This window comes from Talpa europaea (assembly GCF_964194135.1).
Source record: "Talpa europaea genome assembly, chromosome: 8".
Classification (NCBI taxonomy): Eukaryota; Metazoa; Chordata; class Mammalia; order Eulipotyphla; family Talpidae; genus Talpa; species Talpa europaea.
Genome location: NC_140075.1, coordinates 102,215,301 through 102,241,445, shown reverse-complemented (window position 1 = coordinate 102,241,445; position 26,145 = coordinate 102,215,301). Strand labels below are relative to the sequence as shown.

The window sequence follows — 26,145 nt, the reverse complement described above, 5'->3', positions numbered from 1 at the left end:
GTGCTAATGCTGAGGCCGGGAGGGCTGAAGCACCCAAAGCATCCTAAGGACAAGGACCAAGTACAGTTTGAGTCTTAGGGCACACATCAGGGAATGTTAAAAGAGTCATCTGTTTCTCCTTGAAATTATTTCTAAAATATCCTTCCAGAGGATCAAGCAAAACCAGAATGTCTACCCCATTTCTTCTTCATTATTTTATGCCTCCAAAAGGCTTATATATTGGTCCATCAAAACAAGAACTGGCTCTGAACCCAAATCAAAAAGGAAGAAAATCCAAAGCATGTGCTATGGTGCTGTGCATTAGTGTGAAGCGTTCACATAGAAGTTGTCAAACTGTGCAAATTCAAAGGAGTGTGTTCCAATGGCAGCCCAGCCATTCTTTGGGAAGTTCACATGGACATTTTTCCAGAGAATCTTGTCATTCAACATGCCAGAGGAGACATGACCCTGGAGTAGAGAAAATCATCCATTGAAAACATGAAAATGACCATCTGAAGTCTTTTTAACATGCACAACCCACTACTGTAATGAAGAAAACATCATTTTCCTTAAGAGTTAACTGCCCAAGACATAATTCCACAAGTCTGAGAAAAAATCTGAAATACAGGAAAAAATTTCCCAGAGCAAATTCTTATCTATGTATAAAAATAGCTTCTGTGGCACATGGGATACCTCAGTACTTTTATATTCCACCAAAGATGCTGTAAAACAGAGAGAAACATAAAAATTTTTCCACATAAACATCTGTGAATCAGTAACTAGTGATCAACCAATGATTTCTGACAAAAATCTTTAGATTTCCAGGATATAATTAATCTATTATCTTCTCTGACAAAAAATATTAATGAAAAATAACTTGTGAAAAAGTGTTCTTAATCTTAAAACTGAAAATCAAACTATTCTCAACCATCAAAGGTAAATGTATAAAACTTTGCTTATAACTATAAATTCCACTTATGGTAGTGGTTCAAGCAAACATGCACAAATAGCTCAGTTATTGATTTTATCTACCAACTGCTCCCTAGTTTAACAAAATCTGAAAAATAGTGGGGTGATGAAGTCAACTGCTGGTGGTTCTTATGTGGGTCCTGCGCACACCCTGTCTTCCCAGGGACTAGTGGTTTGCTGGTATCAAGGCAGACCCTCTGCCTATTTCCATTACTTATTACACTCTGCCCCTCTGAGTGGACAACACACAAAAAGGCCAGGCTCCCTGATCAGTTCTTACCTTAATAGTTAAAGTGAGAGTATACCATTCTCGTGCTGTAACATCAGCAGATCCTAAAGCATATACGATCCATCCAGCTGTAACACAGAAAGATTACGCTAACTGATATATCTTTGATACCTAAACCACAGAATCACATAACTCCATGCAGGTTTGCAGATGGCATCTGTATGTAGTAAAGCTCACCTTAATAAAAAGTGAGGTTCCTTCATTTCCAGATCTGCAGCTGATTTCAAATGAAACATCCTTCACTCAGGCATACCTTCAACAGCCATGAGCTAGGATCCTACTCTGAGCCCTAGACTACATGGGCGCTCACAAGAGAACCAGTGAAATAAACTCAGAAGCCAACCATAGTGCAATGTGGTCCTACTTGTAGGTATAGATTTATACCCAGCTGGATTAAATCTGGAGGAAGGGAGAAGTCAAAGACTATCAAAATGCTCCAGCTAGTCTACTTGGTTACATGGAAATGGCATTAACCAAGAATTAGAGAGAGAAAATAATAACTTGGGGATTTATTACATTCGAATACCTGAGGAAAACCCAGGATGAGAGTTAAGGTAGGCAGCTTAAAACATAAAACAATGGGGACTAAAGATATAGACTTAAATACCTAGTTCCAGTTCTGCCACTCACTCATTTTGAGGTCTTAGACAAATCAATGCCCCTCTCTGGTTTTCTGTTTTGGATTGGAAAAATCAGTGAAGTACCTTCTAGATCAGTTATTTTAAGATTATGCAATTTCTGCTCTAATGTCCTCACTGCCCATTCCCTCATTAATTTTTATTTCACGTGTGAGCCCTTTTCATCTCAGGAAGAGGCAAAGGGCAGCAAACTGCAGGAAAGAAGATTCTTTATTAATGTAGGAGGAAAGTCAAGAGGCTGAGTATCAAGAAGTCGCCACCAAAAAAAAAGTCCAATTTCAATAGGGCAGTATGTACCAATATCAAAGTGAACAGGATAGATTTTGACTTGAGTTTATTCTAAGCACCCACTCTGGGCAGAATCCTATGCTGTGTGAAACGATGGCTATTCGGATGAATGAAAAAAAAGTCAAGCTGTTTTCAAGTTATCCATTATAAAGAAATCCCATTAAACTGGGAAATGAGATTTTTCCATGTTGAGCCCATCAATCCCAATCCCACTCCTTACACTCCCATAAGCATAACCAGCAGCACGTTCTTTTGTCTTGAGGTTATTTATGGCATTTGCCCTCCACCACCTTAACTCTGGCTATGCAAATCCCACCCTGACACCACTTTCAACTCTCTAACACCCCATAAAGCTTTGTGCAATTTCCTCTTTTCCCGAGCTTCTTCTCTCTGTTACTTATTAAATAAAACTTTAATTTTGAATTGTTATATCTTACATGTGTTGAATCTCCTCCCAATGAGATGTCCTAAAGGTAAATACCAAGCAGCGGCTCACAGTACCATATTACGTAGTAAGTTATGTGCTATCAAAGTCACTTACCTAGATCACCTGTAACTCTGTATGATCCATTTGCAAAAATCCAGAAGAAAACACCTCTGGCACTTCTGATCAAAATTCCACCTTTATTTACTCTTCCTGCAATGAACACACCTCCATTGTCAGGGTTCTCTATGTAAACATCACACCTTACAGTCAGATCCGACCTGTAGAATGAAACTGCTGGTCAGTGCACTCCATATGCCAGTCCTAATGCAGCACAAATGTGCCATTTTCACAGCATGTGCTTCCAACCTGTCAGGGAGGCGAGTGTGTGACACACTGAGCCTGCACTTGTAGCAGGACGGGTTCTAAGAGTCTGCATTGATGATGGTTTTAAATGTTACCTGATTTAAGTCATTTCACTGACTCCTTTCAATGAACCACTGAAAAATAATATTTACTCTTTTAAAGTTTCTTAACAATGTATTTCTTGTCTCTCTATGATAAAAAAACAACTTCTCATGCCAAGACTATACGAATACAGGTCAATTTTGCTAGGGATCCATAAAAGACACGTTTGCACACAATATTCAAGAAAATGGCCTCTTAAATTTCCATCAGCAAAGAGAGGCAGTGAAGACAAAATCAGGAGCTTCTGGAAGAAAAGAAACTACCTCTAACCCTAAAAAGAATTAAAACACAGAAGATCTAAAATTATCTCTCTACTAAGACAGTCAACCCTGTTGAATCTAAAGTTGAGATTTTTAGACTTGAGCACCACTGAAACCACCTGGAGGGCTTTCCTCTGACCCCCGACAGTGCCTGATGCAATAGGTCTAGGGTAGGCCCTGGAAGCTGCATTATGAGAACATTCCCAGGAGATGCTGATACTGCTGGTGGGAATACCACGGTGAGAAACATTTCCCCATACAGAACATCTGTCCGCAAAGAGACACCCAGTTCTAAATCCCTGCTGGCTGGAGTACCTCCATCTGAGGAGAATGCAGCCAGCCAGAAAGCACTGGCACTTTAACAAGGAGCCCCTCCCAGGCCCTCTTTTACAAATGCTACAGGTACGTTCTGTATTGAGAAGAAAAACCCAAAACATCAGGATCTCTGAAAATATCTGACCTCCCACTCAAAATCTAATTACAAATGCCAATGAAACCTGCACACAGTCAAGTTGAAACTCAAGCAAGAAACTCATCTAAAAAGTCAAACTAAGAACGTCAAGAAATACACTTTGGAAATGGGGGGTGGGGACTGGATCTAGAATGATGTGACTTCTACATCTCTTAAAGTTTCTTCTTGTAGGTGAAGTTTTGCACAGTGAAACTTTTATGTAGAGAAAGATATTCTTGAAAAGCACATGCAACAGGAAAATAACAATCAGGAAAAGCCACATTGAATCATCTCATCCAAGGTGGGCTATGGGACAGGAAAAATCAAACTTTAAGCAACTAGAGCCAGTTTCTCCTGCATGCCCTCATGTCCTCCCACCTTAGAGGGAGCTTTTCTCTGTGGATTATCACCAGCACAAAACCACCACGAGGGATCAATTCCTTACATCCCCTGCCTAGTTTCTGGCTCATCTGCAATTTGAAAGGGCTACAGGTCCTGTCAGCGCTGTAAATTTGTTAGATTCAGAGTAGAGAAAATAACATTTTTCCCTTTATTTTACTTCACATGCCTAAATATGTGATTCCTGCATCAGCACTTGCAGGCTTACAGATAATAATTGAAATAGAATAAAAGTGTGGTTTAGTAATCCACAGCCACAACCTCTTGCTAAGAGAATGAAAAACAATGTAAGAAAATTGGGTCAGAAGGAATGCAGGTTGAGATGTATGCAGCAAAAGGTAGTTTTGTGATTGTCTTCAGATCCTAAGCAAAATTTACTGGCAAGAAGGGAAGTATTACTTAACTTTGGTAAAATTTTCCTTTTGCAGTCAAATTACTGTGCTGGTACTTAAATCCAAGTATGAGAGAAGGTCTATGCAAATACACTTCTAGAAACTGATGGAGATGTGTACAAATCAAGAGCAAAAATACTAAAACAGGGCCTCCCTGGTGGCACAAGGGGTTAAGTACCGCACTATGAAGCAATCTGCAACCTCTGCAGCACAAGTTCGATCCCCTGCCTGCCAGATAGAAACCCACATGGTGAAGCAGACCTCTCCTGTCTCGCCCGCTGCTCCCCTCAGCAGTGTATTTCAGTCGGTCTGCCTGTTCTGTTCCCCTGTCTCTGTCTCTGGTGAATCCTCTCACCCCCCACATCTCTGGCCTGTGCCCCAGTTCTTGTATGCATAAATAAATAAATCTTTTAAAAAATAAAATAAAATAAACTGCCTTAAAAAAACATACTAAAACCGCATCACAGAAACTACACTACTTTCTCCTTCTCTACTCTATGAGAAAGACAGTAATTAAAACAAGGCTGTGAGGTACAAGCCAAAGAATGGCAGTGCCACAGTGCGAGGCAGACCAGGCCTCTCATTCTGGTTCAGGCATTCACAGGAATCAGATCTTAGGCAAATTTTCTCCCCAAGTCTATTTCCCAGTATTGGTGGTACAGAGGCTGTTACTTCTGCAAAGAACAGAAAAAAAACATGGGATATGTGTGGCTCTCTGAACAGACCTGGCTCCCTCCTACACAGGATGAAATATTGGGAAATAACACACAATAAATAGGACAAGACCAGATTTCCAAGATAAAAGGGCATATCTGATTCAGTAGCAGGAAAGTGGCTATAGACGCCTAAGCAATGGAATAACATATCCAAGGAAGGCTCAGGAAGATGACAGTCCCCTTCTTGATGTGTGGAACTGCTAGTCCCTGGTTTTTTCTTTCAGAATGTGTTGTTCTCTCCGCCCACCCCCCTTCCCTCTAGCCTCTGCTTCCCTACCCATTGCCCATTGCAACAGACCCTGGTAAAGACTGATTTACAGTCTTCAAGGTTATGAAGAGCTTTGGTTAGTCCTTGGATGGAGTTCTAGCTCATCTCTCTGCTGCACTTACAGAGCCTCTCAATGTTCTTAGGGTTCCAGCCAGAAATAAGAGAAAAACTCCATGATCATGGGGGACAGAAGAAGTGACAGAAAATGAAAGGTGTTCTATGGAGTCTGACTTGCAAACTGGTGGTCAAAATAATGGAGCCCATCCCCTGGAAACTTCTACGCAGGCACCTGTCTTATCTATTGATCATTAGTAACAGGTGAGGATTTGAAATCACGACCCCCGACGACACGATCAGAAAATCCAGGGGAAGTGTTTACTACAGAGATGGGGGAATAAATGGCATTTCTGTTGTGTATAAATGAAGGCCAGCAAAGCGATCCTAAGTAAGGCAATTCACTCTACTTCTGAAACTCTCTGTGGTATCCACCGATTCTATACAAATGAAAGCTTCTCAAATCTTCTGTCAGAGTCTGGGACTAGCACTGTAATTCATAACAGGGAGTAAGAAAATACAGAAGACTCCCTGCAACATTCCTCTGATAAACAATCCAAGGCTCTTTTCTGAACTATTTTTCTTCTCTGTCCAATTTCTAAGCTACAGATATGGCTGTTTGGTTACTTGCCACTAACAGTTACCATCACTAAGCTTGTATTGCCTGTGTATTAGGTTTTAGTGGAATTACATTAGCTAAAAGGAAAAATTGCAAAGAAACACCTACATCAGGTTTATGAAGTCAATACACTGGAATTCCATAATGGCTTAAAGGAGAAAGTAAAATTTATCATTATATCTCAAGTAAAGAATAAGTACAATTTGTCTCTTTACCAAATGCATAAAGAAAAGGGTTGAATGTCAACTAAATCTGATGTGCTTTTTACTACCGCCACCTACTGTCACCAGGTAAACAGATTTTCCACAAAGGCTGTAAGGAAGTGCAATTTTAGTATGGATCCAGCAGGTGGCAGTACCAGATCAACAAATCCATTCAATCTCCGACAAAGGAAAATTCTGAAAATGAAATGCAAATCAGTGTGCTCATAAATAAATATTAAATTACAATTGAATTTGAAAGCCCTTAATTTTTATATTAAAGTCAATCTTCTCCTGCAATAATCACTATTAAATTGAACAAATCTGAGGACAGGACACTGAGGCAGCAAAACAATTTGTGACTACGACTCTCAACAATTATCACACACCTCTCAGATTCCTGGACAAGGAGGACCACTGAAAAGTCTTCACTTCCAAACAGACCAGACAGCATTATAGCATGACCAGCTTATTCACCCAGGGCACCAAGGACAGCACTGTACTTACCACTTGTAATCCCCTATGACACTGATGGTGTTGTACGCGTCTGCAGCCCAGGTGATGGGCCGCTGATTGAGAACCTGGCGGAGTGTGAAGCGATGTTCTCCGGGGTCTTCAATGTTCACAAAGTATTCAAATACTCCAGTCTGATCGGCAAAATTCGGGGCTTCGCTAAAAAATGGGTACTCTGTTCAAGAACACATTACATTCTCTGTTTAGCATCAAATCCTTATAGACTCTTCTTTCTGATATTTTATGGTGTATTTGGAAACACCAAAGTTTAGGATATAGGTCTAATAAAGAAATGCTGACTTTTAAATCATCATTAAATAAATATCAATATGATCAGTTATACAGACTGAGCAGAGAATGTGAATTTGGGAGGAAGGCAGATGTGGATTCAAATTCTGGCTTAGCCTGTCCCCTTGGACACGTTAACTGTCCTGTGTCTTGAGTGTCTGCATCTCTAAGTGGGCGAGAGGACAAGGGAATAAATTAAAGAAGGCAGATAAAATGACATAAGCCAGCACCCAGCCAGGGCCAAATAACACACAGTTTGGTTATTTGACTGTATCTGTTCAATGAGATTCCGAATCACTGGTTACAGTCATCAGCTGGGAGGCTTACTATATCAGGCAGTTTCCAGTGACAAACTTGCTTCTGTTTCCAACAAGGGGCAAAAGCCAGTTTTGACCCAAGCTATCTATCAACCTCTTTTTAGTTTCATTAAGTGATGAAGCCCATAGAGGAGCCATTTTCACCACAATATCTTACCACAATATCATACTTCATGCTTTTTAAAATGTTTCCACATTCATGACATCATTCGAAATATTAAAAACCCCAATAAAGTAGTTCTAAAGCTTAGTCTACAGTTTTTTTACTTAGTTTTTAGTTTATTTTGTAGTCAATAAATCATTTTAGATTTAAAAGGTCTAGAACCACCTTTCTGCCTTTATGATCCCAGGACAGAGAGTCCTGGGGTTGTTGTGTCTTTCAGTCTCATGAACTAGGCCCTCTCCCACACAGACTCCTCACCTACTAAGTCAAGAAAAGCGACCTTTGCCAACAGATAGCTGAGCAACAGATTGTTAACATGCTTGTGGTGGGCAAAATTAATTTGGATGCATCTAAATCCAGATGCATCTAATGCAGCTTTTCAGAGAGCTACAGGAAAACTAAACACCAAGCTCCCCTGACAGTCACAGCTGTCCGTGATTTCCAAATAGTTGCGAGGATGACAGAATCCAGTCCAAAGGGTCTTGAATGCTGATCAAGCAGGAGATCACTTCCTGGGGAAAGACACCGAGCCCCTGGGGGGGTGGGGGCCTGGGGTACTTGGGGGTCATCCATAGTGGAGAGTAGACCTGCAGTAGCAGGTGGCTCTGGTTGCTCTCTCACAGAGCAGTCTCCTGTCTTCTCTTTCACAGCTACGGGTTTTAGAAGCAGGGAGCAGAGCCTCCTGACTGGTCTGTGAGGGCCGCTATCCTCTCCAAGGACGTCTATTAGACCAGTGTTGTCACTTACCGAGCAATCTAGGAACATGACCACAAAGACCATGTCTTCTAAATATAATTTCCCTAAATTATAATGACTGTAGGACAGATCTTCCTAGAAAACCAGGAGCACTCAAATTTAAAACTCCCAGGCCCAGTTAGAGGGTGTGTAATGGGTAGACTGACCCATGGACAAGGTAACTCCCCATTTACCCTCAGTCCCCAGGGGCTGTAGAAAGAGATATTAACATGCCTTCCCCTCCTCACTAAAAAAAGCTGTCAGAAATGATCTTTGGGAGAAATGGCTAAAGGATGGAGGCAGTCTACAAATCTAAAGTTACCCCAAAAAGTTAGAACTTTCACTCTGACAGCGACCTCAATGTTTTTGCTGGCAGTAAAAAAAAAAAAACACAGGGTCTTCAAGTTGAGACTTTCCTGTCGTAACACAAAATAAGTCACCGTTACCATGTAGAAATTCACACAAACGTGCTTTGCCCAGCCACTCTGCCATGTGCTGTTTGACTGCAGAAATCTGCTCGCTGCCGCTAGAGATGGAAACCAAGGTAAGCTTAAGTGAAAAGAACTTACCAACGTCAAAGTCTTCCTCATAGATTCGTGGGAAGGGCCTGGATTCTGGAGGAAGTGGGTAGCTGCCCTTGTTCCCGGTGGTGACAGTGGTGAGCGTGAACAGCTCGTCCTCCTGGAGCTCCAGGGTGAAGTTGCCGTTGGTGTCGAGGGGCTGAAAAGGGAGGCAACACTGTACTCAAGCCAGGGGCTTCGGTTCATCTCCTTTGGGCAAAACAGCTTTTTAAAAAGTGAGCTTAAAGCTAAGTCAAACTCATTTCTGTTAGAACGCCCAAACAGAACACTTGCAAAGGGCACCCGACATCGAGGCTCACAGAATCTAAGATTCAGAAGACTTATAAAATTACAATTTATAGGAAGAATTTTTAAAATTCACTACATGAAGAGGAGAACTAGGTGATCCCCAGTCTGTTTCTATTAGTCTATTCTTTTTCATTTGACTGTAAGTTTCTTAAAGCTTGTGTGGACTCCATACATGCAACTAAGAGGTCTACTTGCATGACTGAAACAAGCAGTAGCAGTAGAATGGAAAATAAGGAATGGGTACGAAAATTATGTGCATGATAGTTTGTTTGTGTTTGCTCTCTGGTGAGTGGGAAAGACAGTCTCAAATGAGACCAAATTTCTAACTTGGGGAGCCAAGTGATGGTGGTGCCCTTCCTCAAGGAAAACTATATACCTGAGAGCAAACACACAAACTCCCATACTGCCTTGCAGAGGATTTGCATTAGCAAAAAAAGAAAAAAACAGTTGGGGACAAATTTATCTCTTCTATACTTCAGCCATAAAATCAATTACAAAATAAAAAAATGCATAATTCATTAATTAAAGTCCTGTTCCCTTTTCCTGTTGCAATACTCAAAATATAAGAATTTATTTTAATACTACCCATATAGATTCCAGCTGTTTAAATAGAAAGTCCTTAGATGGTATTCCAAGTTTTGTATACCACACCTGTAGCTCTGGTATTTCACTCTGAAAACACACAAAAAAAGCTTAGATGAGTAATTTATCACATTCTCACTGAGAATTTCTAAAATCAGTACCAGCAAGAATGAACCAATGACAATTGGCACTCTTTGTCTAGTTATCGAACGACCCAAATTTTAAATGGTAACATTTTTAAAGTAGAAAGATATTATTCAAGCAAATACTTTATTTCCTAAAAATACCATAGATTCGTGGCAAATGTTAAAAAAGATTTTAGAGCATTTGTTTCAAAAATACTCTTTTGTACTTGTGTAAAGATTTTTAAGAATTTTCTAGTATTGCAAACCAATTCATTTGCAATTCGTAGTCAGAAAAGGCACTGCATTTTAAGCAAGAATCCTTTTTTTTTTTTTTTTTTAATTCAGAAAGGTCAGTGCTTCCAAGACACCTGGACCACAAAACTGATGTTTCCACCAGTAACAACTTTCTTGCAAGTGAATTTTATTAGTGGTCCTCAAAATCACAGAGAACGTTACCTCCTACTAGCTTCTGTTTTGTTTGACTGAAACCAGTCAGGAGACAGAAAATACCAGAACATTTGCCCATTCACACATAAACTTTTAATAGCTCATAAGATAAGACTTCACTTAATGGCCTCCCCGGTGGCGCAGCGGTTGAGCGCTGGGTTGCGAAGCTGCACGCAGCCTCTGCAGCGCCTGTTCAATCCCCGGCTGCTCCCCGGCCACCGGAGGAGGGTCCCACATGGCGCGCAGACCTCTCCTGCCGCCCGCTGCTCCCCTCAGCAGTGTACTTCGGTCCTTCTGCCTGCTCTGCTCCCCGCTCTGGCTCTGGTGAATTCTCTCACCCTCCCGCGCTTCTGACTGTACCCAGTGCTTGTGTAAATAATAAATAAATCTTTAAAAAAAAAAAAAAAAAAAAAAAGACTTCACTTAAGAACTGCTGCTTCTGAGGCCTCCTGGTGGCGCAAGGGATTAAGCCCCAGCACTATCAAACTGTCAGCAGCCGCTGCAGCAAGAGTCCATCCCAGGCCAAGGAGCTGACCCACATGGCGCAGCAGACCTCTCCTGTCTTGCCCGCTGCTCCCCTCAGCAGTGTATTTCAGTAGATCTGCCTGTTCTGCTACCTGCTTTGTCTCTGGTGAATTCCCTCCCTCCCCAAACCTCTGGCCCACACCCCCGCTCTGGGATGCATAAATAAATAAAATAAATCTTAAAAAAAAAAAAAAACTGCTGCTTCATGAAAAAATAAATTCTCAAATCAAAAACCAAAATAAAAGTACATATTATTTACTTACAAAAGAACCTTGGAGAACAAAGGTAGCCAATTGTTGTGACACATTGAAATAAGGAAGATAAGGCCGTATACACATAGAGTGTTTATGGCTCTGAAGAGAAAAAAAAAAAAAAATCACATGAAGTTACCCAAGTGATGTACAAAGCACCTTAAGAAAAATTAAACATTCAACATCCCAAGATTAATAGAAACGGCATGCACTGGGTGAAAAACATGAGTTTATTTCAAAATTTTAAAACTTTTTTTCTGATCTTACATTTATTAAATATCTACTCTGTATGGTCAAAGAAAAACTCAATAACTATGATCAACTGAATCAAACTGAATTCATAAACTCTAGTCACTTTATAGCACATATAGTTTAGCTTTTAAAACTATTTTCCAAATAAAATGTATCATAAAAGTGAAACATGTTTTCACTGAAAAGACATTCATCTAAATATAATCCTCAAATACACAACTGAAGTCAGCTAAATACTTATAACAAATAGTTTTCATACTGCCAACATCATTTCCTACTAATCACTGCAGGCAAACCTCATCAGTATTATGCATCACAGATAGTGAGCTTACAAATTGAAGGTTTGTGGAAATATCAGTTCAAACATGCCCATTGGTGCCATTTTTCCAATGGCATGTGCTCACTTCGTGTCTGTGTCACATTTGATTATGGTATGGACATTGTTTTTTTAGACATAATGCAAGTAAAAGACTAGTATAAACACAACTTTCACATGCATTGAGAAAAAATTTTGTGTAACCTGCTTTATTGCAATATTCACTTTACTGTGGTGGTCTGGAATAGAACCTGCACTATCTCCTATGTGTATCTGTAATAGGGGTTGGAAAAATGAGAATAAGACATAATCCCTAGGTAATTCAACAATCACAGAGCACTTACAGGACAAGGTTCTGGACCAGGCATCATGAACAGTAATGAAATTACTATTATAATTGAAATTTCAGTACTCTACCCTCAGTAATTAATATACAACTAGACAGAAAATCAACAAGGATAAGGTGATTGGAACTTTGAACTACCAAGTACATGACCTGGATTAGCATCTACAGAAAACTTCATCCCATGACAGCAGAATACATATTCTTTCAAGTGCAGAAGGAACATTTATCAAGGCATTCTTAGCCATAATGAAAGTCTCAATAGTCAAAAAGATTAAAGTCATACAAACCATTGTCTCTGATCACACCAGAATTAAATTTTAAAAATAACAGAAAAACCTCTGGAAAACTCCCAAAAAAGTAAAAACTAAATAACAAATTTCAAATAATCCATGACTCAAAGAAAAAATAAAAAGGGAGGTCAGAAAGAATTTTGTGCTGTATTAAAATAAAACACAAAGTTATTAGGCATTGGAGGATACCACTAGAGCAATACTTAGGAGAAAGTTTACAGTACTAAACAACTAAATTAGGAATAAAGAAAGGATCTGAGACTTCAGCTTCCATATTAAGACACCAGGAAAAGAAGAACACATCAAAACAATAGTCAGCAGGAGTTCAAAGGAGAATTCAGTTAGGAAAAACTCAAAAAGACAAGAAAGACACTAACTTCAAAGCCAAGTCTGCAAGTCAACTAGAATTTAATTGAATCAGTTTGGGGAGCAATTTAAGCCCCAGAGCATTATTGACAAAAATAAGAGTAATCCACCAACAATTAATGAAGCAATTAACAAAGAGGTGTGATTAACCAGCAATTAACAGACAGGTGTGATAAAGGAAAGGAACAAAGAGGGTCCTGGGAAAACACTGTCCTCCCAGTGTGATTGTACACAAGCCTCAAACCTCAGCACTAGAAGCAATATCTAGGGCTTTACAGTGCAGGGGGAATAAACATGACTAAATACTCCCACCCGCCATTAAATGAACAAGCAAGAAACAACACCAAACATCAAGGGAGGAGGGGAACAGTCCACACAGTTGCTACATTATATAAATGGTCTAGCTCTGAAAACAAAATTATGAGACATTCCAAGAAACAGGGAAGTATGATCCAAATACGAAGACAACAGACACTACATGTGGGACAGACCAAATCTGAGTAGCCAATATAATATATGTTCAAAGAATTAAAGAAAACATGGTTTACATAAGTAAAGGAAGTTATGATCACAATTTGTCATTAAGCAGACAATATCACTTACAAGGAAACCTCAATAATACTGATAGTTGATTTATCACCACAAAAATGAAAGATAACACATTCAAAGTGCTCCAAGCAAAAACTGTCAACCAAAAATTTTCTATTCAGCAAAATTATCTTTATAAAAATGAAGGTAAAATAAAGGCATTTCCAGATTTAAAAAAAGCTAAGAGAATTTGTTGATAGCAGAGAGGGCTTTCATAAAATAAAACTAACAGAATTAGGGAAAGAGAATAAATAATTTGCTAACAATAGCTGAAGATTTCAAGTAACCACTATGAAAAATACAACAATAGAAGAATTGAATAACACGATTAGGCAACTCTACCTAACATCTGTAGAATAACTCTCTTCCCAAGAATTACAGAACATACATTTTTCTCAAGGATGCACAGAACATTCTCCAGGATAGCTCATGTGTGAAGTAATGAAATAAACAGTAATAAAATTGAAAGGAATGAAGTTATACCAAATATGTCTCCAATCACAATGGAAATTAAAAATAACAAAAAACTAGGAAAACTCGTAAATAAAAAACAACATACTCCTTAAAAATGCATACTGCTTACAAGCAATTCATAGCAATGAATGCCTGTATTAAAAAGAAATAAACTAATATTTTACTTTTTAAGAAATTAATTTTTTAATTATAACATAAACCCAAAGGAAAGAGAGAAAGAAAATAAATTTTAGAGAGGAAATTATTGAAATAGAGAAAATCAACAAAAATCTGTTTCTTTGAAAAATTAAACGACTATGAACAATTGTATGCAAACAAATTAGCTAACATAGATAAAATAGATAAATTCAGAAAAACACAAACCACCAACATAAGTGTCAAAATCTGAGTAGATCTAAAGCAAAAGATTGAATCAATAAACTGAAACTTTTTTAAAGGAAAATCCCAGACCTTGATGGTTTCCCTGATGACTTCTACTAAACATTTAAAAATTTATATAATCCTTCATAAATTCTTTTTAATAATAAAAAGAAACATTTTCCTAAACTGGGTATAAAACGCAGATTCTAACTACCCTTTTGAGGTACTTACTACTCATCACTGAATTGCATCCACATACATTTGTACAACTCAACTCTTTTCTTTTTCTCCTGTTAATCTGTCTTCTGTCAATTTAATTTGTAGGATCCCATGTGCTGAACCCAAGAGAGTATAGAAAACTGTTTCCTCATCCCATATGTGTTACTTATTATATGTCAATTATATTTCAGGAAAGCTAGTTAAAAAAAAAATGTTCTGTTGTATTTCATGCTTTCTCCCAATGCTGACAAAGTGAGTTACCCAATAAAACAACAAAGATTTACCATAGTTTCAATGATGATGGTGAGGTTACCTAAGCCATCAGTCAGAGCTACATAGCTTCCTCCTTTCTCTAAATGGCCAACTGTTTTCAGGTAATACCAACCTGGTTGAGTAAACTGAGTAGTATGAGCTATTAAAAAAAAAAAAACAGAATAAAATAAGATTAAAATGGTGATAACAGGCTTTCTTTAAAAAAAATTGTCTACTGATTTGAGTATGATGGAGTTTAACAAACTACTTTCTATTTCAGAGGAAAATCGCATGTTTCAACTTTTGAAAAATTAGTCTAGTTAAATGGTATTATTGTGAAACTTAGAATACCTATTAAAATAAATGGAGCACACTGTAAGCTCATAAATACAAAATCTTTATTTTTCCCGAGAATATATAAAATTATCCCCTCTCAACCTTTGTTCATTTCTATTTAATTAAATCTAACATAACTATAAAAAATAAGGTTAAAACATCATAAGGGATTTCTTTTTTTTTTTTTTTTTTTAAACTTTTTTTTTTTTATAGAGGCATGTTTTTATTTATTTATTATATTTGTTTGTTTGTTTTGTTTATACATGCGCTGGGTACAGTCAGAAGCGCGGGAGGGTGAGAGAATTCACCAGAGCCAGAGTGGGGAGCAGAGCAGGCAGAGGGACTGAAGTACACTGCTGAGGGGAGCAGCGGGTGGCAGGAGAGGTCTGCGCACCATGTGGGATCCTCCTCCGGTGGCCGGGGAGCAGCCGGGGATCGAACCGGCGCCGCAGAGGCCGCAGGCAGCTTCGCAACCCAGCGCTCAACCGCTGCGCCACCGGGGAGGCCCCATCATAAGGGATTTCAAAAGTGCATCTTTATGGTTTCAAAAAAGTTTACTTCCACAATAGATACCTATTGGCCCCCTCTACAGCTGGTCCTGAAAATGTCTTGAGCAATATTCCAGGTTCCCCAGTCGACCATCTTCCAAAAAAACAGTGACAAAATTTAAAGAGCACTTTAGTTCATTTAGATAATGTGGGTCCAACAATTTCAACACTTAAGGGGTTAAACAATAAGGACATACACGTCCAAATTAACTTTTCCATGCTTTCAGAAAAACAAATTAAGGAATTTAGAATAATGTCATGATTATAGAGCTAATATCGTAACTACAAATCTGATAAAAACACCACAATTAAAAATGAAAATCACCAATATGAAGGTTTAAAGTCAAAATGAAGTCACTTTCAATTTACAGTTTTCCTATGAAAGCATACTTTAGAAGAAATCAATTTTTTAAGATAGCAGTTACGATGTTAAAACAAAATGGTCATATATATTTTAGCAAAACAAAATTGTAGAAAGAAGTCAAATATTCACCAAATGGATTTTTTTATTTAATTATATTATTAGTGTGGTCACACCACTTAATGAAAAGTGGTATCAACCATCAACATCCCTTGTGACAGATGAATGATACCGTGAAAAAAAAAAAAAGTCTAGTGTTTACGAAGAAAGGAAGGCATTGCCCACACACTTGCCCACATATCTGTTCATCACCTTCAAACTATTATTAGTGGGCCTCCCCAGTGGCGCAGTGGTTGAGCGCTGGGCTGCAAAGCTGCCCGCAGCCTCTGCAGTGCCAGTTCAATCCCTGGCCACCGGCGAGGATCTCACATGGCGCGAAGACCTCTCCGGCAGCGCCTGCTGCTCCCCTCAGCAGTGTCTTCTGTCTGTCTGCCTGCTCTGCTCCCCACTCTGGATCTTGTGAATTCTCTCACCCTCCCACGCTTCTGACTGTACCCAGTGTTTGTATAAATAAATAAATAAATCTTAAAAAAAAAAAACTATTATTAGTGTGGTCACACCACTTCATGAAAAGTGGTATCAACCATCAACAGCCCTTGTGACAGATGAATGATACTGTAAAGAAAGAAAAGTCTAGTGATTCCAAGAAAAGGAAGGCATCCCACACACATCCTTCATCACCTTCAAACTATTTTGTAACTCTTTATAAGTTTTTGGTAACTGACAGATATGCAAATTATGTCTGTGTGGTAAGAATTTCAATGATTTCCTCTTCTCCCTGCTGTGGTAAACCCAGTCTGTCTCCATTTGCGAATCACCTCAAATTGCCTTACTCCAAATAAATCTGTACTCAAATCCTGACTTTTCCTTTGAATTGATTGGTACATCTGCCTTGCCACTTCCTATTGAAGGACAGATCACCCCAAGATGTGTCACTTTGGCATGTGGATTATTTGAGCTAAGGTCAATTGAGGTCCTGCAGGCTCATGAGAAACTTTATCATTCTCTTAACTATCTAATTAACATTCATTCTGGAATGAAAACTGGGGTCTTACCAAGAATTAGGATTGTTACCGAAAATAATTGTTCTACCAGAGAAACCTATCTACATAGCAGGAAAAACATGTCATTACAGAGCACTTGATCATGAGTCACCTGCTTCTTGTCCTGTGATCCCTCTCATTTCTACCCCATTCTTTAGATATACATCTCCATTTTGCCACTGGCTTTGGAATCCTTATTTCTGTCAATTCCACAAAGGTATTTATTCAATTTTGTTTTTTCCTCCAAATCTATCTGACGTTAATTTGATTATCCAACCAGTTCAAAAACTCAGAGGGGTAGGGAGACATTTTCCCTCCTCCCAAAAGATGAGTAACATACAATCTTTAATGGGCTCATCGTTTTTTGTGTATGATAGTCATGGTTTTATCTTTTTTCAAATTATCTTTAACAACACTCATCAATAGATATAGAGGAGAACCTATGATATTTCATATAACTTTTACATTTACTTATCCATTTAAAAACTCAATGAATACATTCATTAATCACCTAAAATCTGTTAATCATCTACTTTTGATTTTCAGCACATTATTCTATAAGCAATAAAACTGATATGAATGTAAAAGTATATAATGTCTCTCACACTAATTTTAATTAGCATAATTAAATTTTATTAGCATAGAATAAAGTATTATAATATGTAATTATTTAAATACTAATATTTAATTTGTTTCTGCCTCCAGACAGCAATCCTTTTCTCTCCCCCTTTTTCCTTTCTTTTAGAAGAGTCTGATCTCAAAATAATGAAGAATGGAATACAGAAAGTACTCTAGTCAACTGAAGAGATTCTTACAAAAATACTTATGGCAACTCTTGCTTCAAAAAGATTTAAAATTAAAATTAAAATACTTAAAATTTCGGAACACACATACATGCACAAGGGCACGCACACACGGTTTGTGTAATTCCCTTTACGTATTTTCTGCCTTGTCTCTGAGAGAGGAATTTAGGGAGTAAGAGATGGAATTGGAGCCATACCTGATACCCAGATGGGAGACTCCACCACGTAGTGCCCGCTCCACGGCTCCTGGGCGGTCATCAGTCCACATCGCCCATAGGGCAGCTGTTCGTAGTAACTAGCCACCAAATTCCAAGCAATCGTGCTACAAGATTGTTTGAGAAAAGAGAAACACCAAAAACCGCTTGTTATAAAAATATAAATATATAGAAACCTGGAATAAAAAGACCTTGTCAGAGTTCATATACATCTATGCCAATGACCACCCAAAACAAGAAAATATAAGTTGCCTAAATTCACTCATAATTTTGAAAATTCTGGGGTTGGATGCATCTAAATGTTTTTAATGGTGAGTTACATAGCAAAGAAATAAAAAGGTATTTCTACTAAAAAATGGTGTAGCCAGGAGACCAAGCAAATCATGCCCTACCAGTACCAGACATCATAAAGTTGAGTGAAGTCAAATTAAGGCTCTATCTATACCTGCTTTCCTCTGACAGTCAGGCATCTTAATGTGCCAGTTTGATTGCACAACTTTATGAACTGGCCTCTAAGCTACTGCAAAGCTTTACAACTGAGAACTCTTCGCCTCAGACAGCCTGGGTTCAAATCATGGCTCAACCACAGAACCTATCAGGACCTCAGTTTCTACATCTGTAAAATGAGGGTAATTATTGTACCCTGCTCATGTGATGGTTGTGAGGATGAAGTGTGCTGACATGTATGAAGAGTACAGAATAAGTCTGGGCTGTCATGCTGCTAAGATTCTGCTTCTTCTACAAGTACTAACTGGATCAACTTGCTGCTCTATATTTTGGTCCCTTCTTTCAGATGGTACTGAACCCTAAGATTACCACACTAAGATTGGAGTTCTCAAGAAAAATCCCAGGGCAAAGCAAAAGTTGTGGTACTGGTACCCTGGTATTGCTGGGCTCCTCACAACAACAAAAAAAAAAAAAAAAAAAAAAAAAAAACCAAAACAAAACAGAATTTACCCATGAATTTCTCTTATCAAATCCTCATCCATTATAAAATGAGACTGACAGTCTTAATGAAAGCCTCCATTTCTGTCAACACAAAGCAGTTTCAATTCCAAAAATCCTAATCCTCCCTTACTACTGGTGAAAGTGTTAAATTTCATGATTATACCCATGGATTGGAAGATGCCTGATATCTTTTCTGGCTAATGATAGAAGTAAAAATTGGGATGAACTCTCTGGAGAGCATTCTAGAGCATATCCAAGCCTTTAAACTAAACCCAGATAGTCCATTTCTAAGAGTACACCCTAAGGAATAATTGTAAATGCTTAAAGGTTGATCATTTAATCATAAATGCTTAAATGATCAAAATACAATTGATCATTTTAGTTTGTTTAAAGTTATCATTAAAATAGACACAACTTTCACTTCTAGGAAGAAGAAAGCATCCAAAGAGGTGGACTATGTTTCACCACGAGTGTTTCCTCCACTTGCATGGCCTCAGAACCAGCAGGGCACTGACTAGACAGACAGAGGTCAGAAGCCTTCCCTTCCTGAGGGATCCTCAATCAAGTAAGTCTGGGCAGCAATATGGAATCAGTGTAATAGGTGCTTAGGACAAGGCAAATCTGGGCAATTCTGTTTTATGTAACAGAATATACAGAAGAATTAAAAATAATGTAGTAAAAGTAAATTTGAGAAAAAGTTCATAATGTTAAATGGAAAGCAGGGGCCTCCCTATTGGTGCAAGGGGTTAAGCACCGCACTATGAAGCAATGGGCAGCCTCTGCAGCAGAGTTTAATCCCCAGGGAGCAGCCCACATGGTGCATCAGACCTCTCCAGTCTGGCAGGCTACTCCCCTCAGCAGTGTGTTTCAGTAGATCCACCTGCTCTGTTCCCCACTCTGTCTCTGGTGAATCCTCTCACTCACCCCCTGCACCTCTGGCCTGCACCCAAACTCTTGTATGCATAAATAATCTTTAAAAATAAAAATTAAAAATGAATGGAAAGCAGCTCATGTGCTACACATTATATAGTTTAGTGTCAATTCTGTACTAAAATTTTATACATATAAAATGAACGGGAGGCCATTTATCAAAAGTACTAAGGACCTTTACTCCTGGATGGTAAGATTATGGGTGATTTTGTTGCCATCTTTGTACTTATATACACTTACTAAATTATGCATATAATTTAGTAAATTATAATTTAGTAAATTATATGCATCTTTCTTAATACCCAATTAAGTTATTAGAACAAAACTCCTTGGAGATGTATCTTTTCTTTCCAAAACAAGGAAGAAAAAAAAACAAGAGATGTAAAAAAGTATTTGGCTCTCATTAACATCACAAAAGCATGTGCTGCCTTGCTTTGTTCTATTTACCATTGTTTCAGAAAACTAATTTGAATCTAATTACAATTAGAGCTCCTCAAAGCATTTAAGAAATGCTTCCTTGGGAAATAAAAAGAGTTACATTCTCCCTTAAGAAACTCTGTTTGGTAAACAGACAATCACATACAAATTAAGTGATGATATGACACAGCAGTCAGGCAGACTGAGAAATGAACCATCCAAAAGACAACTTGCCTGGTCTTTTCAAAAAGGTCACAGTCATAAGAAATGAGGAAGGACTCTATCCTAGACTATGGGGCCTTATGGTAAAATATTGAAGTGTCATAATGTCTGAAATTTACTCTATAATTATTTATTAACATGTATGGCTTGTCAAAAATCACAGAACTGGATGGCCTTTACTATCAAATAATCAAATCTCAATAAGTGATTTTATTCAATACAGACTAAATGATAGAAAAATAGAGCTTAAGTATAGATGAAGCTAATAAAGCAAATTATTTACAATCATTGAATCTAGGTTGTGAGAAATTTAGTGTACTTTTTTCTACTTAATGTGTTTTCTGATATTTTTCAAAATAAAAACCTTGAGAAATTTTTAGTAACGTACGAAGTCATGTAGCCATTGATATAATTCTGATTCAATATTCGACCCCAGCAGCCTGCACCCACATCACTATTTACAGTGCTAAAATCTTCAGAAGACCAAAGCTTCTTCTTAGTCAACCTCGCATCCTTTACTGAACGGGTCCCAGGATAATGAGCTCTAAAAAAGAAAGAATGAGAGAAATGGGAAAATGTCAGAATGTGGCTTGTTGAGTGAATAAAACGCACGTCTTCTCCAAGATTTTCCATCTTAATAATGGGCAATGTCCAGCTAGATGGCAGCCTCACTGTGAGCATCTGTTCCTATCCTGTGTCTCAGGATGTCCTTAAAATGAGGTAAACCTGTAACACACGCAGGATGGAAGGGAGCTCATTAATAGACAAGAAATTTATGTGTATCAGGCCTCCCTGGTGGCGCAAGGGTTTGAGCAGAGCACTGTGAAGCTGTCTGCAGCCTCTGCAGCAAGAGTTCGATCCCTGGCCAGGGAGCTACTCACATGGCGCAGCAGACCTCTCCTGTCTCACCTGCTGCTCCCCTCAGCAGTGTATTTCAGTCAGTCTGCCTGTTCTGTCCCCTACTCTGTCTCTGGTGGATCCTCTCACCCCCACCCTCAACCTTGCACCTCTGGCATGTGCCCCGGTTCTTGTATGCATAAATAAATAAATCTTAAAAAAAAAAAAAGAAATTTCTGTGTGTCAAATGTCCTTCAAGTACAAAGGCCACAGAAAACAGTAATAAACTTTAGCACTTTCTGAGAAATAGAGTCGATATTAGGCTTCTGACACCCAAGATACTAAAGGAGAAATTCCAGCAGTAGACTTCAAGGTGAGCATGAACATGCTTCGTGGTGCAGCCAGACTAAAAGAAAGCAATTAAACAGTACCTAAATATCAAATGTTCTAGAAATGTATAATATAGTTGACTCAAAATAGCAGATGGGAGAAAGTAAAATCTAAACTGAGTTTGCAAGCTGGTGGGAGTTTAAGGTTACAACTTGACAAATGAAGAGAGTAGAAGCTTTAACTAATCTAAGATTACAAAGATTAAGAAATTCTGATAATTAAAATTCCATCATAGGAGCAAGAAGGGAAGGAACATGAGGTTGTGAAATAATTTAGTAAGCTAACAGACAATATCTAAATAGAGAGGGAACTAAAAATACTAGTAAAAAAGCAATTTCTCAACTTCAGCATTGCTGAGTGTTTTTTAAGATTTTATTTATTTACTTTGCATAGAAGGACTGGGGTGTAGGCCAGTGGTGGAGGTGGGTGAAGAGGTAGAGGTGAAAGGATTCACCAGAAACAGAGTCGGGACAGAACAGGCAGATCTACTGAAATACACTGCTAAGGGGAGCAGCAGGCAAGACAGCAGAGGTCTGCTGTGCCATGTGGGTAGCTCCCTGGCTGGGGATTGAATGCAGACTGTAGTGGTGGTTGTGCTAGGCCAACATGTGGTTGTTCTAGGCCACCAGGGAGACCCAGCACTGCTGATATTTAACTGACTTTCTTTGTGGTGGGCAAGTCATCTTATGCATCGGAGGATCTTTAGAAGCATCCCCAGCCACCACCCATCAGACACCAGTAGCATCTACACTAGTGATAACATTTTTTCCTGACATTGTAAAATGTCCTCTAGAAGACAAAATTATTCTCAGCTGAGAACAACTGGTTTAAAGGTGTCAATATAAATATAATAAATGGAACCAAAAACCAAACTTTGGTAAAGAACAAAAAAGACAAGTCCTTTAAAAGAGCAAAAGAAACAAATCACATAGGAAAGACTTTGATATGTATATTTTATAATATTGTAAGTCATTAGATAACAAAAGGTAATACAGAAAACAAAACCTTCAGTTACATGAATAAATATGAGTTTGCTCACTCGTTAAAATATGCTTTTTTAAAACAGCTAAAAAAGAAAAATCTATGTTATATGCAAGAGACATAAAACAAAAATGCCTCTGAAAGTAGGAGCAAAGACATAGCAGACAAATACAAACTAAAGGAAAGCGTGGGTCTCTAGCTTAGTCACATGCAAAGCAAAATTCAATCCGAAATCATCATATGAGTGAAAGAACGACATTTTGTAATTTTGTTACAAACCATGAGGAAAATGAAACTTGAATGCTTAGGTACCAAATAAAACAGCAACAACATTCATATAGCAGAACCTGCATGAGAATGAAAGGAGAAACAAAAAGAAACTAACACTTTGATAACCTTTGATAGTTCAAGGGAACAAAATAATTAGGACACAGAATATCTGCAGTAGGGTAGGTAACATCAAGTGAACACGTGCTTCCTTACCCTATCACATCCACCACCTCAAAGAGCTCGGGGTCGAGCAGCATAGAAGCAGAGATGGGCTCCCAGAGATTATCACTTGCTATGATTTTCACTTGGTAGAGACCTTGATAGTTCAGCATTCTTCTTAACACCTTCCAGTGGGACAAAGAGAACAACGAGAAGGCCACACATCAGTCCTCCAATCTTGAGTTGCATCACCCTGAAACTTATCCCTGTTCTTACAGAGAGGAAGAACAGCCACTTCGCCAAATTTTCATTTATCACTGCGAACATATTTAGTTTCCCAGTGCTATTCCTAGACCATCGCCTCTATGATGGCTTACTTTTTAATAATGAATTATGCAAATCACACTCCCAGGTACTCACCTCTGTTCGCTGTTTTATAAATAAGTTTCCATCCCAAAATCAGAATAAATTTCAGTAATCTTTGAGCAAAATTTTATCTAATATATTTTCAAATGATTTTGTTGTGGAATCCTTTCCTCCCCACCCCCCAAAACAAAGCATGGGTGGAAACCTGGTTTATAAGATAAATGAAAAGGAGGCTGTTAACGGCGAACTGAGTGAGGGCCCCCAGAGTCACACACCCATTTCCATGCACCACCCTCAGCTCCCACATGGGATTTTCCATACACAATTTAAAAGTCACATCACTGAAAACAGAGTAAGTGACAAACACAGCATAAACAGCAAAAATAAACAACAGCCCTGCCATCTTTACATAAATCACTCACTTGGAGTGTATTCGTTTCTACTATTAAAGATAAATTCTTGTTATTTCCAGGGGCCATCTTACTTTACTGTATGGAATATGGTCATTAAACTTATCAAACCCAAATACCTCCATTCATCTGCCCATCACTGAACTCTTCCAACAGGCATTTTAGCAAACAGAATACAGATTCCAGTAAAATGCTGCAACAAATAATGGCAAATACAAACTAGACCTTTTCATTTCCTGAGCTGTTTTACTGCAGGTAAACTAAAGATCAAGCGAAAAAGAAATGTATATGGTACTGCTTAAAATACTATAAGTCAGAACAGCAATCAGTTTTTCAAACCAAGTAAGTCAAATTAGAACACAGTGGAATCCAGTATCAGACACTTAGTTATAAAAGAATAAAATAAAACCATTTAGTTGCAAGTTTAAAAGGAAAGGGAAACCAGATTCTAGTATTTCTCCTTCAAATGAAACGAGGCCAACTAGAGAGGCTAAAGTATAACCACAAGGAAAGGAAAAAAAAAACAAAGCTGTGAAATGTCAAGACTCAGCAGATAAAATATTCAGACTTTCCACTATTAAGACCCTGCAGTGGCCCCGCCCCTGATCATAGGGTGTGCCTCACACCTGCACCCCATCCCCGATCACAGGGTATGCCACACACCTGCACAGCATGGCCTCTGCTCTGCCCTCTCACTGCCCTCAGCAGACCCACATTATGGCAGTCATGACTTCTACTACCAAACCTTGTGCTTCAAACTGGCTCCACTGTCCCTCTCTTGTAGCCACCCAACCCTGCCCCCGGCACTCTTGACCACTCTACTGCCAAACCCTGCAGCCTGGAGCTGACTTTGAGTTACCTGGCTCTGGTTGCGTTCAGCTACTTCCACTGTGCCATTACCCCAGGGCACATAGCCTCATCCTGGCTCAGTTGCCCCCACTTTTCCTCCCTTCTTGCACCACTTTCACCCCTGGCTCTGCCCCCAAATCTCTTCACTGCTCAATCTTCACTTCTTTGTGGTGTTCTGCTCCTGCTTTAGGAATTGGGATTTCCCATGTATCCGTCTTGAAGATTCTTAACTACCTGCCCCTCTTCTAACAGTCTTCCCTGACACCCTGGCACAGGGTGCCTCTGCGCCTTCTGACATGTGCAAAATGATATTCTGCTACAGAAATTATGACTGATATTTTCATTGTCCATAATGGCCTCTAGAGACCCCAAATGTGGCCTCCTTTTGGGCAGAAACAGTACTTTTTACTCCTCATATGCTAAGCAAGTGCACAAATGCCTAACAAACTAGGCACTCAGTAAGTGCTTGCTGACTGGATGGATGAGTAAAGAAATAAAAGAAATTTAGTGCATATATCTGCTGAAAAACATAAACTCAATTTAGAGGAAAAAAATTTTAAATGAAACACAATATCAACACAAACTATATTTCTTAGCAATAAGACACAAAATGAGACAAAAAAAGTGAACTAAGGGGCTATATGCACCTGAAAAGTAAAACTATTATCTCCCAATGACAGAAGTTGTTCTCAATTTTTCCCTTCTGAAAAATAGCAGTAAAAGTATTTTCCCCATAAAAGAGATGGCAATAATGCAGGTAAATATTTAGGAAAAAGGACTAAAAAAAAAACACACCTTGCAAATAGTAGTTGCTACCTACTTGCTGATCATGAGTGGAAACATATACCACCCTCCAATATAACAGACATGCCAAAGGAGAAGGTGAAACTACATACTAGAAGCTTTCACAAAAGACAGTGAAGGAATAAAGCAACATTTCCTAAAGTCTTCAAAGATTAATTTTCACATAACTGTTTATGATTATCATAATTCCACAAATTTTAACACGACTTCAGAAAATGGTAAGTCAGGACTTATAAGGAATTAGATACAGTTTAATATATTATTAAGATGTTGCTTGAATTTATGTCACAACTAGCAAAATAATTAACTTTGCTGTAAAAAATAAGGCAGTCAGACCACTAATTTCCATGGAACCATAAAGGAATTATTCACTAAGAACTTACAGAGCAATAGTTTAAATTTGTACAGACCTTGATATAACTGATGTCAAATGTCCTCTCATTCCAAATCTGCAGAAGAAAAAGTCAAGAAGTCTGAATTGGAAGTTTTTAAGTGTCAGAAAGT

General features: G+C 38.5%; 1 protein-coding gene across 2 annotated transcripts in view; it reads right to left on the bottom strand.

Annotated features, from left to right (window-relative positions):
- Positions 1 to 206: 206 nt before the first annotated feature.
- Positions 207 to 26,145, bottom strand: part of GALC (galactosylceramidase) — a gene marked incomplete at its 5' end in the record, with an annotated part of 38,813 nt that continues 12,874 nt past the window's right edge. For both annotated transcript variants that reach the window (XM_084240966.1, XM_084240967.1), the window contains 12 exons: positions 207 to 447; positions 1,229 to 1,305; positions 2,705 to 2,868; positions 6,922 to 7,102; positions 9,000 to 9,150; positions 9,885 to 9,971; positions 11,242 to 11,331; positions 14,725 to 14,852; positions 18,041 to 18,165; positions 20,964 to 21,119; positions 23,267 to 23,397; positions 26,052 to 26,090. In XM_084240966.1, the coding sequence (XP_084097092.1) occupies positions 301 to 447; positions 1,229 to 1,305; positions 2,705 to 2,868; positions 6,922 to 7,102; positions 9,000 to 9,150; positions 9,885 to 9,971; positions 11,242 to 11,331; positions 14,725 to 14,852; positions 18,041 to 18,165; positions 20,964 to 21,119; positions 23,267 to 23,397; positions 26,052 to 26,090 (1,476 nt within the window). In that variant the 3' untranslated portion in view covers positions 207 to 300. The remainder of the gene's footprint in view (positions 448 to 1,228; positions 1,306 to 2,704; positions 2,869 to 6,921; positions 7,103 to 8,999; positions 9,151 to 9,884; positions 9,972 to 11,241; positions 11,332 to 14,724; positions 14,853 to 18,040; positions 18,166 to 20,963; positions 21,120 to 23,266; positions 23,398 to 26,051; positions 26,091 to 26,145) is intronic.